At 36.5% G+C, this 16,095-nt stretch overlaps 1 protein-coding gene across 2 annotated transcripts in view; it reads left to right on the forward strand.

Moving 5' to 3' along the window:
* Nucleotides 1-11,052: 11,052 nt before the first annotated feature.
* The window catches only part of sni (SDR family oxidoreductase sniffer), a 213,286-nt gene continuing 208,243 nt past the window's right edge, over nucleotides 11,053-16,095 (forward strand). Inside the window, exon 1 of one of the 2 annotated variants that reach the window (XM_090412862.1) lies at nucleotides 11,053-11,501. In XM_090412862.1, the coding sequence (XP_090268988.1) occupies nucleotides 11,370-11,501 (132 nt within the window). In that variant the 5' untranslated portion in view covers nucleotides 11,053-11,369. The remainder of the gene's footprint in view (nucleotides 11,502-16,095) is intronic. The other variant, XM_090412861.1, reaches the window with a different exon arrangement.

A 16,095-nucleotide genomic window follows, 5' to 3' on the forward strand; every position in this document is an offset into this window, starting at 1 on the left:
TAACCGAAAATTATTCAAACCGATGAAGGGATTAGAGTCCACGGGACTGATATCCATCAAGCCACAGAAGTTATCACTTATCAGTCTCCGCGCTTTGGCAACCTTGTAGCCATGAAAATATTTGTCCCACCTCACCTAAAGAGGTCTATTCAATCATTAGGAAGCTTAAAAACAAAAAAGCCCCTGGTCCAGATGAAATTACCAACAAAACAATTAAAGCACTCCCAGACAAAGCTGTCATGTATTTAGTAGCCATTATTAATGCAATGCTGAGATTAAATTATCTCCCCTCAAGATGGAAACAAGCTGATATATTCCTTATACTCAAGCCTGGTAAGGCACCTGTAATGCTACAGAACTATAGACCTATCAGTATTTTATCATGCCTAGGAAAAATCGCAGAAAGAGTCATTCTTAACCGAATTAATGAGAAAGTGAATAAAAATAACATAATTCCGAAACAACAATTTGGTTTCCGTACCGGACATAGCACTACACAGCAAATTCACAGACTGACTGAATTCATCACTATAGGCTTTAACTGGAAACAGCACACAGGAGATATCTTTTTAGATGTTGCAAAAGCATTTGATAAGGTGTGGCACAAAGGTCTCATCTATAAATTAATTTCAGCCAACATCCCTCTTTACCTTACTAAAATTATTGACTCCTTTCTACAAGACCATAAAATCCAGGTCAAGTTGCGTGGAATTCGATCCACATTGAAAAAAATCACTGCTGTTTTCCCTCAAGGCTCGCTGCTCTCACCGTTGCTTTTTAACATCTTTGTTGCTGATGTTCCTAGCACATCACTAACCACTATAGCTAGTTATGCGGATGATATGGCAATTCTTAGTAGATGTCTCAGGCCACATATAGCTACGCAGCGCTTACAAACTGCAGCAACAAATTTGGAGGACTGGTTCAGAAAAAGGAGAATATCTGTAAACGCCGATAAAAGCACTGCCATTCTCTTCACAAAAAGATAAGCATCTCACTTTGGAGAAGTTAAACTTTTAAACATAGCCATCCCATGGAGAACTAGCACCAAATATCTAGGCATTCAACTTGATAATCATTTAAACTTTAACTCCCACATAGTTTATGCATGCAAAAAAGCAAGCTCTGCAATTGTGCAACTCTATTCTCTCCTCAATCGAAGAAGTCAAGTCAGCACTGAAAACAAACTACGGATCTATAAAACAATTATCAGACCATCGTTAACTTACCGATCACCGGCATGGGGTCACACTTCCCCCACCAACATCAAAAAGCTACAAGTTATTCAAAACAAGTGCCTCCGTATGATTTTCAACGCTCCGTGGTTTGTCAGAAATGCTCTCTTACACCGTGATGCCGATATTCCAGATATTCCCAAGTTCCTCCATAACAGTGCTACTGCTTATTTTGCCAATGAAGCTGCTCATCCAAATCAACTCATTCAAGAGTCATCTAACTATGACGAACACGACAGGTGGAAACATAAGCGCCCGAAAGCAGCTCTGCTTATCGGTTCAGGTACCTCCGTACAGCCCTAAATAGGGTGAGCCAGGTGCTCGCTAATCTTTAATACAAGACTATTTCATAGCGACGAAGGGATCGGAGTCTATGGGACTGATATCCATCATGCCACATCAGTTATCAGATATCAATAGATACGTTCCACAGAAAACCGCATATAAAAAAGCTCACAAAAGAGACCTAACTTACTCTGAAAAAGTAGAGATACGTTCCATACTTTTGTAAAACTGCATAAAACCAAAGCAATGAATTAAAATAAACCTAAAATCACATAAAAATTTATAAAAATTCAGGAAAATAAGAATACCTAAGTTTGTGTTATAAAGCTTTATTCATTTAATTTTATTTTATTGAAAAGTAACATTTTTTTTTTTTTTTTTTTACATTCTGTGATCAGAATTATCGTCGCTATTAGATAATAAGTTAGAATAATAATAAACAAAGATATCAATAAGTCACTGTTGAGCTTCATCCCTTACTCAGATAGGATGATGTTATTAAAACTGAAAGGACAACCACTAGATGTTAATCTTATACAAGTCTATGTCCCTACTGCTGACAAGAGTGATACCGAGATTGAAGAATTTTATGATCAATTAAAAGAACTAATGAAAAACACAAAAAAGCATGATATTAACATAGTCATGGGTGATTTCAATGCTAAAGTTGGGAAAGGTAGAAGTGGAGATGTAGTTGGCAAACATGGACTGGGCACAAGAAATGAGAGAGATGACCGTCTTTTTCAATTCTGCCAGGAAGAGGAGCTAATAATCACAAACACATGGTTTAAGCTACCACCTCGAAGATTGTATACTTGGCGATCATCACAGGATAATAATGGGAATATAGTCAGAAACCAAATTGATTACTTACTAATTAATCAACGATTTCGAAGTTCTATAAAGAGCACAAAAACCAATCCTAGTGCAGATATTGCTTCTGATCATAACCTACTGGTGGCAGAGTTACAACTTAGACTGAAAGCTATGCTTAAGAAACATCAACAAAAAAGGTTTGATTTGGGAAAATTAAAAAACACAGAGATAAGAAGCAAATTGAGTCAAGATCTGAATCAAGAGCTAGCACTTATCAAGAATGATGACATCATGAGGGTTGATGAATCGTGGGACAAATTGAAATCTGTCTTCATAGAGAAATGTACCAATACCTTATGTCCTAATAGAGCAGTAAAAAAGAAAGATTGGATGACTGATGAAATTCTCTCTCTCATGGATCAACGCAGATCATATAAAAATCATAATCCAACAAAATACACAGAGGTTCAGAAAATTATTAAACACAAGATCAAAAAAGCAAAAGAAATCTGGATGAATGAAAAATGTAAAGAAATAGAAATTCTACAGGAAAAACATGACAATTTTAATCTACACAAAAAGATGAAAGAGACCTCAGGTATATATAAGAAAAAAACAATTCTGTATCCTTCGAAACAAAAAGGGAGAAATTATATCCAAAAAGGATGACAAAATACAAGAATGGGTGAAATATATAGAACTCTTTACTGATAACAGACAGCATCCAGAAAATACTTATGAACATCTGGAAGGTCCATGCATTCTAAAATCAGAGGTAGAATGTCCATTAAACTCAGCTAAAAATGGTAAAGCCCTAGGACCAGATAGAATACCAGCAGAAATAGTAAAGTTATTAGAAGGTGACAATATTAACATATTAGTAAAGCTATTTAATAAGATCTACGATACAGGCATAATCCCTCAAGACTGGTTACAGTCGACCTTCATCATGCTACCTAAAAAAGTAAATGCGAAAACTTGTAATGACTATAGAATGATCAGCCTAATGAGTCACGTTCTCAAAATGTTTCTGAAAATAATTCAAAAAAGAATATACAGAAAATGTGAAGACACCATCAGTGATACCCAGTTCGGCTTTAGAAACGGCTTGGGAACAAGAGAGGCCCTTTTCTTCTCTCAGATCGTATTTCAAAAATGTATTGACCCAAACAAGGTAATATTCGTTTGCTTCATCGACTTCGAGAAAGCATTTGACAAAGTCCAACATGCTAAAATGATTGCACTATTAAAAAGAATTGGATTAGATGGTAAAGACATCAGGATCATTGAAAACTTATATTGGAACCAAAAGGCATCTGTTCAAGTTGATGACATTATTACAGACTCCATTAACATCAAACGAGGAGTAAGGCAAGGATGTGTGCTGTCACCTCTTCTTTTTAACATCTACCCAGAAGCCATATTTCAAAAAGTCTTGGAAGAAAGAAAGGAAGGGATTAGTGTAAATGGTGAAATCATCAGTAACATCCGATATGCTGATGATACAGCTCTTCTGGCTGACAATATTCAGGATCTCCAAAATCTTTTGGAACTAATAAATGCAGAGAGTGAAAAAATGGGATTAAAAATAAATATCACCAAAACTAAATTCATGGTCATAAGTAAGAAACCAATTCTAAATTTAGCACTTTCTTTAAATAGGAAACAAATAGAAACAGTGGCAAAGTTTAAATATCTTGGGTGCTGGTTAAATGAAGATTGCAATCCAGAAATGGAAATAAAAGTTAGAATTGAAATGGCAAGAAAAAATTTTCTCTTGATGAAAATAACACTGTGTAACCGCAGTTTAAACTTAGAGCTTAGAGTACGCATGGTATGGTCTGTACTGCCGTACGGTGCAGAAACTTGGACCTTAGAGTACGCTATGTATGGTCTGTACTGCTGTACGGTGCAGAAACTTGGACCTTGAAGACAACATCAATAAAAAGACTTGAAGCCTTTGAGATGTGGTTATACAGACCAATGTTAAAAATCCCATGGACAGCAAAAACGTCCAATCAGGAAGTACTGAAACAAATGGGGAAATCACGTGAACTTTTAGATACCATAAAAAGAAGGAAAACTGCATATCTTGGTCATCTACGTCGTAATGAAAAATATAAGATACTTCAATTAATTATAAAAGAGAAGATAAATGGAAGAAGAGGACAAGGAAGACGAAGAAAATCTTGGCTGGCAGATATCAGACAGTGGACTGGTATGAACTCTGAGAGACTGCTCAGAATAGCTGAGAATCGCTCAAAATTTGCCAAGGTGGTCGCCGACCTCCGATAGGAGATGGCACTCAAAGAAGAAGATTAGACAATATTCGGCAACGTTTGCGAACTGGTGCGAAATCACTTTCATCACGAGAAGAGAGTCAGCGCATTAGATCTGTATGGTAAAGGCAATGGTTCTTCACAAATAGAATTAGCTTCACCCACTTTCTGTGCTTATTTTTTTCATCTGACAATGTAATCAGTGACTAAACTTTGCGATGATTTTAATAAATTTTTTATACAGCTCGCGATATCCGTAGTTCTTCAGCTCACGTTGGAATTTAAAGGCTCATTCAGAAATTGTGTTATTAACAACAAAATGATTTTTCAATTTATTGCACAGTTCAAGATCTTCTCGAATTATATTTGCAGTGAGGGGACAGGGTTTTTTCCGCTTCACTATAGTTTTCTGGATCTTCGAGGATATCCAATAATATCATCATCATTTAAGGCATTATCCATAAGCAATTCGTCTACATCATTCTGGCTAAATGTATCAAAACCTTCTCCACCAATTTCCTGTGCCAAAGTAATGATTTCAGCTAATACTGTAGATGTTTGCATGGTTGTACTGTTTGCAACACATCCAGGCTAAGCTGCTTTCCAGCAGGCATTTAAAGTTTATGGTCTTATTTCGGCGATAGCAGATGCAGCATGATTTAAGCAGTCCAAAATTGAAAAATTTTCCCAAACGTCAGTTACTGTTAATGATTCATTTTCTAATTTATTCAATATAAATTGAAACGTGTGCTTAAAATAATATTTTTTAAAAGTAGCAATTATGCCTTGATCTAATGGCTGAATAATGCTTGTTGTATTGGGTGGGGAAAAAAAACACTACCTGCACATTTGGATATTCTAAATGCAGATCTGGCGCGTAGGAAGAATTCGGTAGAAAGCGATGATGTCTGACGTGCGGGATTTTGACAGTTGATATAAAATTGATTCAAGGAATTTTGACTAGTAAATTTACTAGTAGTAAATAGTTTTCTTACTCTAATCAATCGGTTTATTTTTAAAGAGGTCCAAAGATTCAGCTCAGTAGGTAAGGCAACAAATTTCAAAACAAGGGCGATACGCTAGCCCTACTGCCCTCAGTATCGCCATTGTTTCATTGCTTCATTTACTTCATTAGAAACTGTCTATTATTATTATTGTGGAAAGGGAAAGTCATGTCCTGCTCTACAGAACAAGACTTGAGTCTAACCATGGATGCACCGTACGAAGAACTTAATTTTAAACAGCTTCTGGCAATATTTAAACACGTACGAAATCTGCTTCACACAAAATGGCCAGGAAAGGTTGTAGTTCATGAAATAAAAGAAGTTGATACAGATGCCTCTCAACTCTTAGAACTTCTTCAAGACAGCGCTAGCGAAATAGCCATAACTGCTGAGGATAATACCCTTAATGACCACACCAATTATCAGGAGGTTTGCGCTCGCAAAAAACGCAAATCTGCAGCCTCTGAACCACCAAATGCGGATGAAATGGAAGAATATAGCTCTGTCCCGGACTCTCCTACCTCCTCAAGGAAAAAGATACCCCCCAATTATTCTGCATGAAAAGAATAAATGGATGTCCCTAAGGACTACGATGTACAACTTATAGATCTCATACAGCCAAACAAAAGATGTCACAGACAGTATTAAAATCCAACCCAGGACAATGATGGATTATCGAAGGTTAACCTCTGAATTGAATACCAGAGGTATTCTGTACCATACCTTTTCACTGGGATCAGAAAAAAACCTCAAGGTGTAACTGAAGATGTTTCCACAGAAGAAATCACTGCAGATCTACACCAGAAAGATTTACCACCCGTAAAGGTCGGCAGAATGACGAGGAGAGACAGAACTCCAATGCCACTGGTGTTAGTAGAGATCAGTCAAACCTACAAGCACATAGATGATCTGACGTCCAACTGTGGACTGATAATCACTATAGAACCATTAAGGAAAAGGGCTTCGACAGGGCAATGCCATAGATGTCAGAAGTTTGGTCATGCCCAGAAAATGTGTAAGGCTGAATTTATATGCTTAAAATATGGGGTCAGCCACCCAACAAATACATGCCCTAAGCCAAAAAAATCCACACCAGCTAAATGTGCCAACTGTGGCGGTCCTCACACTGCCAACTACAGAGGATGCGCACACAATCCAAGAAATAGAAATCCTGAAGAAGGAACATACTCTTCCTCTCTTAGCACACCTACATCAGAGACTACTTCATAGCCTCCTATAGTCCCTAAGGATCAGAAGCCCATCTGCTGAAATCTGAGGCCCCTAAAAGAACAATTCAGAAACAACAGTCTAGGACATATGCGGATGTAACTCCTCGCCCTAAACAGACATCCCTGGAACAGCCAACACCAGATCCAAGTCTGACAGCTATCATTACCTCTTCCTTGGCAAATATGCTGTTGGATTTTAGCAGATCCAACCCTTCACAAAGTTTTACCAACAGATTTCTAAAGGACACGCAAGCCATTATTTCAGCGCTCACTAATGAACAGTAACAAAGTAAAACCAGAATCTCTAGAGATCATTACGAGGAATGCGAACGGCCAGAGGAGTAAGATTTTAGAACTTCAAAATTTCGTCCAAAGACATCAGCCAGATGTCCTTTTACTAAATGAGACGTACCTAAAACCTTCAGACAACCTCAAAATTTGTGGATACCAACTGTACAGAGCTGAAATACTATCCCACAGAGGAGGAGGCACGGCAATTTTCATTAAAAATTTCATCTCTCATCACTCCATAAACATCCCTCCTACCACCAACCTCGAGGTCACCAGCATTGAGATTCTCACGAGTTCTGTCGGCAAACTAAAACTCTTCGCAGCATATCATCCTCCACATAAATCATTACTGTTCTCGGATTTGAACGCCTTACTTATTCGATACCGGAGAGCCTATTATTGTGGCAGGTGATTTAAATGCCAAGCATTCAACCTGGAAATAGCCATTCCACTAACAAAAATGGACAGATACTACAAAACTATGCTGGTTTTAACAACCTTCTTGTAATAGGTCCCGCTGATCCCACCCATCACAACACTTATGGTCGGGCTGATGTGTTGGGCATAGCCATATTGCAGCACATCAGACTCCAATACAATTTAATGACGATTAACGATCTGTCATCAGACCATAATCCAATACGATCAAAATTGGGAAACGTTGAAAAATTATCTCTCCCCCCTCACTCATTCACTCCTTGGGAAAGGCTCTCCAAGGTACTTCCAAAATATATTGGTCCTGTTCCCATCATTGAATCAAAAGAGGAAATTGAAATAGCTGTTAAAAATTTAACAGAACAGATTAAACAAATTACTACCCCTGCAACTACCTGCAAGTCCAACCACTTGCCAGAAGATATTATGAACCTGATTAGAGAAAAAAATAAGGCAAGAAAAAGATAACACAACACCAGTGCGCTGCAAGATTAACGGATCCTGAACAGGTTCAACTCTGCAGTGAGAGATGCCCTTGTAGCCCACAGAACTCAACTCTGGGAAGAAAAACTAACCTCCATCTCCACTGGTAACCACTCCATATGGAATCTCATCCGAAAGATTAAAAACAGAAATAAACCTCCCCCCTCCAAACAGATTCAGGTCTCATCCACACAGAGGCTGATAAAGCTGAAGCAATAGCAAATCATCTTGAAAAACAATGTAAACATGCATACGATCATCTCGATTTTAACCATATATACAAGATCCACCGTAATGTCAGATATTCACTCAATTCTGCTGTCACACATTCCACTCAAATTGCACCCACCTCACCTGCTGTAATATATGCTATTATTAAGACGTTCAAGAACAAAAGGCTCCTGGACCCGATGGTATCTCTAACAAAGTAAAGTAATAAAAAAATAAAGTAATAAAATATCTATTGTCCATCTGACAAATATAATTAACTCCATCATTCATTACAAAGATTTCCCTTCCTACTGGAAACTGGCAGACATAATACCAATCCATAAGCCTGGAAAAGATCCCAGATTACCTCAAAATTACAGACCAATCAGCCTCATCTCTAATCTCAGCAAAATTGTCGAGAAAGTAATTCTTACCAGACTTCAAGATTCAGTACTCCAATTAAATATCCTGCCTGAGGAGCAGTTTGGCTTCTGACAGTCGCATAGCACCATTCAGCAAATACACAGATTGGGGGAACACATCATCACGGGTTTTAATTGGCGTCAATACACTGGGGCTGTTTTCCTTGATATAGTCGGTGCATTTGACATGGTTTGGCATTATGGTTTGCTATACAAACTGATATCATCTGGTGTACCAATCGGAATCATTCATCTTATAAAGGCATACCTCTACAATAGGCACATGCAAGTCAGGATGTGTAGGGTAGTCTCGACACAAAAACGCATCCTGGCTAGAGTTCCACAAGGATCCTTACTTGCACCAATCCTATTCTCATTATACTTGTATGATATACCACACAACCCATTATCTTCAATTAAAGCCCTATATGGTGATGATACAGCGATATTAGTCATATCTTTAAAGCCTCACCTAGCCATCAAGAAACTGCAAGAAAACCTACTGCTAATCGAACAATATTTTTCCAAATGGCGACTCCAAGTGAATCCCCTGAAGAGCGTAGCCATCCTATTCTCCAGAAGATCACTGCTTTCTAAAGAAGATATTCTCCTTTTCAACACTAAAATTCCGTGGAAAAATTAGATCAAATATCTTGGTGTAATACTGGACAGAAAACTGACTTTTAGCTCCCATATCAAGACTCTCTGTGCAAACACATCAAAATCCATAGTCCAGCTCTATCCGCTAATTAACAGAAACAGTAAGCTGAGCACCAGAATCAAACTTCTCATATACAAACTGAAACTGATGGTTCGTCCAATACTCACCTACGCTTCACCAACCTGGAGTCATACTTGAAATTCTATTCTTCTCAAATTACAATGTATCCAGAATAAATGTCTCAGATTGATCATGGGTGCCCCATGGTTCATCCGAACTGTCCAGCTACATTGGGACACAAATGTCCCCTATATTTACACTTTCATGCAGACTATAGCAATCAAATTCTTCTCAAAAGCATCTGTGCACCCTAACAAACTGATCCAACTGGCTGCAGATTATGACGCAATGGATTATTTCAAACATAAAAGACCTAAAGCCATCCTAAACTTCAACACTGAGGACTAATCTCCTATCCCACTCAGGGAGGGTAATTAGCTCATAAACTTTCTCCACTCACAGTTTCTCTGAAGATAGCCGGGAATATGAAAAGCTTTTGCTTCACCCCTTATGTCAGTAAAGTTGGTAGTTGATAGTAAATGCAGATGACTTGGTGCATTGTCAATAATTAATAAAATTTTAAAATCGAGAGCTTTTTGCTTCATATGTTTCCGCTTCTGGCACAATGATACAATTTATTGAATCATTCAGTAAATACAGCAGTTGCTACCCAGGCGTTTGTATTAGCCATCCAATGTACCGGTAGCTGTTTTAGATCTTTGCCTTTTAGAACAAGTGGTCTTAGAGATCGATTTACTAGGAGGGGTTTCAACATTCAATTTCCTAATGCACTGCTACAAACTAACAACGTTACTCGATCTTTGCTTGCTTTAAACGCACTTGCTTTTTTATCAGACAATGTAAGTTCGACTAGGCATTTTCTTCCAAAACAAAACTGTTTCGTCAGCTTTAAACACTTGATCGGGACAATATCCACCATCTTCAATAATTTTGGCTAACATCTCTTGAAAATTTTTGGCTGCGTCTTCATCTGCCGCTGCAACTTCACCTGTAATCTTCACGTGATGAAGTGCATTCCTTTTTAAAAACCCGGTTAACTATCCTTTGCTAGCCGAAAATTCTTTTTCAGCCTGGGAAGCGGAAGTAGACGGCTCCAATTGCTTCATCTGTTCATAAAACCGAAGAGCTTTTTGTTTAATTAAATAACCACTTATAGGAATTCCTCTTTGAGTTAATTCTTCAATCCAAATTAAGAGCGCTCGTTCCGCTTTTACTAATAAAACATCTCTTGAGTACGATGATAATTTGGCACTTAGTTTTGTGCCAGAAATGACAGATTTTCTTATTGCGACTTCATTCTTTTTAATTGCTCTTATAGTAGATTCGCCTAAATTAAAATGTTTACCAATCGCCGTAAATCCCCCCTCCTTTTGCTAAGCGATCTAAAATTGCAATTTCCGTTTCCAAAGAAAAGCAATTTCTTTGGTGCTTTTTTTTCTCCATTGGGCCAAATTAAATCTTTAAAATAAATTAGCAAAATTTAGACTTTCGATAATGAAAAGACAAACACTTACTCACATGCAAAATTAAACTTCACGGACACTCACTGCTTACATGTTACTCACGTTACGCAGAATGTGCTTCGACACGCTGTTCTTGCAATAGATTATCAAGTGCGTAGGAGTACAGATTGCATACGTATTATATCACTAAACTGGATACTAACTTAAGAAGAAAAACTGGAACCTGTTTTATGTTCGATATGGCAGTAGCTATATGAATAGCACACCTGCCATACCTTTGGGATGAAAATTTAAGTTTATTTTTTCCGTGGTAATTGACTTGGACCACGTGCTTAGATAAACATTTTCTTTTAAATGCCGGTTTAAACGACAACAGAGCTGTAGATACGAACGATCGATAACACCGGTGATCGACTGACGAGAGATAATTTTGTACATCTCTTTCTGGATTATCGAGAACCTTCATCTTCAACTAATGAATTTTGGAAACGTATTTATCACAGGAAGCAGCAGAGGAATTGGACTGGAATTTGTAAAGCAATTTGTTGCTCTACCAAAACCACCGCATCACGTGTTTGCGGCATGCAGAGATCCGGATAGAGCGAAAGTGAGTCTGTTATTTTTCTACTTATTTGAATTTTCTTTAACGATCACCAGCCAAGACCGCATTCGACTTCCCTTACCTTGTACTTGTAAAAATCCCGAAATTCGCGACTTTCTAAAATAAAAAAATCACCTGAAGAGAAGCCAGCTGTTAAAATTTAAGTTGAACGATACCAGCGATATTAGCTTTCAGCCTTTAAATATTAAGTGAGAAAGGTACACAGTTATCATTTTCACATTCCACTGAACGTCGACAAGACAATGCATGTGGTTGTGTTTATGTAATACTTTAAGAGAACAAGTAAAGAAATGATCTGAGACAACTTTAAAAGGTTCGTTTCGTAATAATGTATAGTGAATCATTATCACAAATTGAACATCAAACCATTTTTGGCATACATATAGTAGGCATAATTTGTTTTGATTAATTTTGCTACTAAAATTCCATTTGAAATCAAAATTAAAAGGATTCTGAAATTTTAATAGAAATTCCGAATACCAAATTTCATTAAATCCACACACCAGAGTGGAATTATTACTATCATTTCTTATACTAGTAATTGTAGTATAAGAAATGATAGTAATAAGTCGCATCTAAGTAACACGCGGACCCTGCATAGGAAGCGGGAATAACGCGTAGTGAAAGAAGATTTCTTATACTAGTAATGAGATGACTTATTACTTTGCATCTTTACGAAACGGTCAGCCAGATTTTGCTGCTACAAATGTGTCGATTGAGACCAAAATTGGAGTAACCAGCCAAATTTTAGTGAAGATTACAAATACACAATTTCACTGAAGTATGTTTCGCCAGAGCTAAGAAATAAAATGTTTACCTGGAACAAAATGAATTCAGGATGCTACTATTTTGCGAAATGCCAAAACGAAATGAGAAACACTTTTGGAATAATATTACTCTGTCGAAATACAAAATTATGATGTTGCATTTCGAAGAATCGGATAACGATAATGCAGAGTTCCACTGCATTGTTTCTCAGCTTTCAGGATATTTCTGAATTTGTCAATTCCTGCATAGTGGAACTTGATACATACGGTATCTGAAAATAGGATGCGAGTTGATAAAAAAAAAAAAAAAATTCCATGATTACATAATGAGTAATTTACTATATATCCGAAGATCGGCGATTTATCGAGTCTTTAAAATATTAAACAAGCCATCCTGTAATACCAGTTTGGAAATTCTCATGAGACACATGGCTGCTGAACAGTTCCATATAAAAAAAATCACATCAAAGAAAAATGCCCCTTTTCTCATCTAGTGCTTTCTTTTTTTCCTAGCCTACTATTCATAAGTTTGAACCCATTAATTTGAATTTTTCCTTCATGTTCCTTATAAGTTTTAATGCATCCCTTTATTTTTGATGTTCACTTTGTTTTCATTTTACTTTATTTCTCTTGTTTGTTTGTTGTCAAGCCTCCACAGGTCATTCTAGTGATGATGATGTCCTCTGTTTGGAAAGATCTAAATCAAATCCCATTTAAGGCAAATTAGTTTCATAAAAAGATGACAAGTTTTTATTTGTTTAACCCCAGATCTTTCATCCTACAACCATTACAAGCCATTCCTAACTAGAAGATGAATTTTTTTTTTTTTTGGCTTAATTTTGTCTTTCTAGTTATATCAACGAGTTAAAATCTTTGATGCATGCGGTAAATAGATAAAAAATACAATGATATTTTAAATATTTACTCTGCATATTTAACATTTACAAAGCATTGTATTTTATCTAGTTACCATGTGCATCATAGTTTGCAACTTTGAAGCAGAATAGCAAACTCTGACTTGTAGTACCTCTAGATGCACTTATTCTCCTTCAGAAATGCACTGTAATCCTTTTTCTTTGGTTACTTTGCCTAAATGGATGACTTTTTGGGGGGGGGGGTAAAATTTCTTTCAAAAGATGTTCTACTTTCCAATGTGCAAGCCGGAGCAAATCCTTCAAATAATAAAGCAAACTTTACCATGTAATTTTTCTAAATAGTCGTTAAAATTATTAAACTTTTAATTCTTACATATACTGTTGCTAAAATATGGTATTAAGTAGATGAGTTTGTTCAAATAATAAGCACTTAATTCACTAAGATCTCTCAATTAGGTAATCTCTCTTATGTAACATGGCATACAGTGATATCACTACATTGGATAGAGAGAGAGAAAGGTGCATGAGAAGGAGGTTCTAGAGCTATTTACTTAACCTGGATGAGAATTTGTAAATAGGGCCAGTTGGGATATCAGCATGTATGCTAAAGGAGTGTTCAGCTGAATTGGCATGTCCTTGACATGTTTGCATAACTTTAGTCCCAGCTCTGGAAAGATCCGACAGGAATGAAAAGAGTATAATAATTCCATTGTACAAGGGTGGTGAAAAAACTGATGTGTCTAACTACCATCCTATTGGTATCTCTGGAATGCAGCAAAGATTTTAGAGAAATTGATAAGAATTCACATAGAGAAATGGGTTGACAGACAAGCTATAACTTGCAAAGAAAACAGAGGGAGGTTACGTTAGCAATTTGCTCATATTTTTACATCTGAATAGATAATGGAAAATGGAAAATGGATATAATACTATGATACTGTTGGACTTGCTAAGGTCCACTGTAGACAACTTTATACAGTCTGTTGTACTATTTCTTAAACTCATCTGCCATTTGCACTTTCACAACCTTTCAGGCAATGCATTCCATATTCCCATGCAAAAAAATTAATTCTTATCATCTTGCTATTCCTTTTACAACTTTCAGGAATGGCCCCTTTTCCTTATTCTTTCCCTGTCATTCTACCATACGAAAAATCTCCCCAGTGTCAGTCTGGTAAATACCATTTAAATACTATAAATGTCTCAATCATATCTCTTTCTCCCCTTTCATCTTCTATCTATTTGGTGGATATCAAATTGTAGTTTGCATGCTTTCAGTCTAGCCTCATAACCAACATTATACAGTTTTAATATAATTTTTGTTATATATTTCTGCATCCTCTTCAAAGTTATTTCATCTCTTTTAAATCCTGATGACCATATCTGAGCACAGTAATCCAGATTTTTAAATATTTACTCTGCATATTTACAAAGCATTTCTTTTTTTTTTTTTTTACTTTTTCAAAGCATTTTTTTTTTTTTTTACAAAGCTGATCAGAGCTTTCTGTTGCTATGATTCATGCTGAAATTTCTGAAACAAAAAATTACATTATTATTACCTTTTACCTGACACCTCCAAGGAGTCCAAAGACTCATCAATGGAGGGCACCTACTCTACAACTCTCCGTCTCCACCAAATACAGTGAACTGCATCACCTACACCAATACCATCTACTGCCTGGCACCACCACTAGTATTTTCACAGAGAATCACGAACATCCATGCCCATGGCAGGATTCGAACCTGCAGCCTTTTTGGCTGCAAACAGAAAAATCTATTTAGATTTTGGTGCACTGCCTATCAGTATTAATAACAGAAATTACCATGAAGAGCATTGCTGTTGCCCTTCCTTTACATGACCATCCTTGTTCTCAAGGTGTCAGAAGCACTTTAACAATACACAGTCAGGGAACAAAATGACCTCAGAAACATGGTCATTCATGTGCATTTTCATTTGCAATTCTCTGGTTTTTTTTGTCATCCATTTTCCTCCAAATCATTTTATCTTCTATGCTCGAGGTGTACAATCTGCAGCTGCTGTCAACAACATCTTATTACCTATTTCCTGTGCACACAAAAAACAGTGATAATTGCAGAGAAAGCAATGGATAAAAACCTGAACATAAAATTAAGTCATCCCATAGAACAAGTAGATAAATTTTTATATATCTGGGAATTCTATTCATTTATGATGGATAATATGAATAAAAAAGAAAAAAGAATACAAATAGCCCAAAACCCAAAACAGCCTCTCATAACATGAAACAAGTATTTTCAGAAAAGTCAATATACGTACATCACATACAAGAATATACACTAGTGGCCAAAATTGTGGAAACCTTTTGGAAAAAGTATTTTTGAAGTTTGATGGCTCATAACACCACTTTTTTTTGGAGTAATACCATAAAATTATATATCAATGGAAAGATAATTTAATCAAGAATGGAATGCAATAACTTTTATGAAGGATTTTTTATTAGAACAGCAGTTATAAAGAAGAAAAGTGAAACACACAGAAAAAATGAGATATACAAAAATTCTCACAATGTGAGTTAATACTTAGTTGGGTAACCTTTAGCGTTAATTATGGCCTTACAACACCTTCCCATGGAGTGAATCAAGTTTTTGTAGTTCTGCAGCTATTATTATTTGAAACCAAGATTGAATTATTGCTTCTATTAATTGGGTTTTATTGGTGGGTTGCTTCTGACTTACAAGTTTCTTTAGTCGGCTCCATAGATTTTCGATTGGGTTAAGGCCTGGGCTATTCCCAGACCATTCCAGCAGTGGAATATGATTATCTTGAAACCACTTTTTGCAGCAACGTGACATGAAGCTGAGTCCTGTTGAAATATAAATGCTTCATTATCTTGGAAAAGATCATGTGCTGAAGGCTTTGGTTTGGGCTCAAGTATTTCATTTATATTCCCATTAATC

This window comes from Typopeltis vanoorti, chromosome 23, assembly GCF_054136105.1.
Source record: "Typopeltis vanoorti isolate ZY-2024b chromosome 23, IOZ_Tvanoo_1.0, whole genome shotgun sequence".
In the NCBI taxonomy this organism is placed as follows: domain Eukaryota; kingdom Metazoa; phylum Arthropoda; class Arachnida; order Uropygi; family Thelyphonidae; genus Typopeltis; species Typopeltis vanoorti.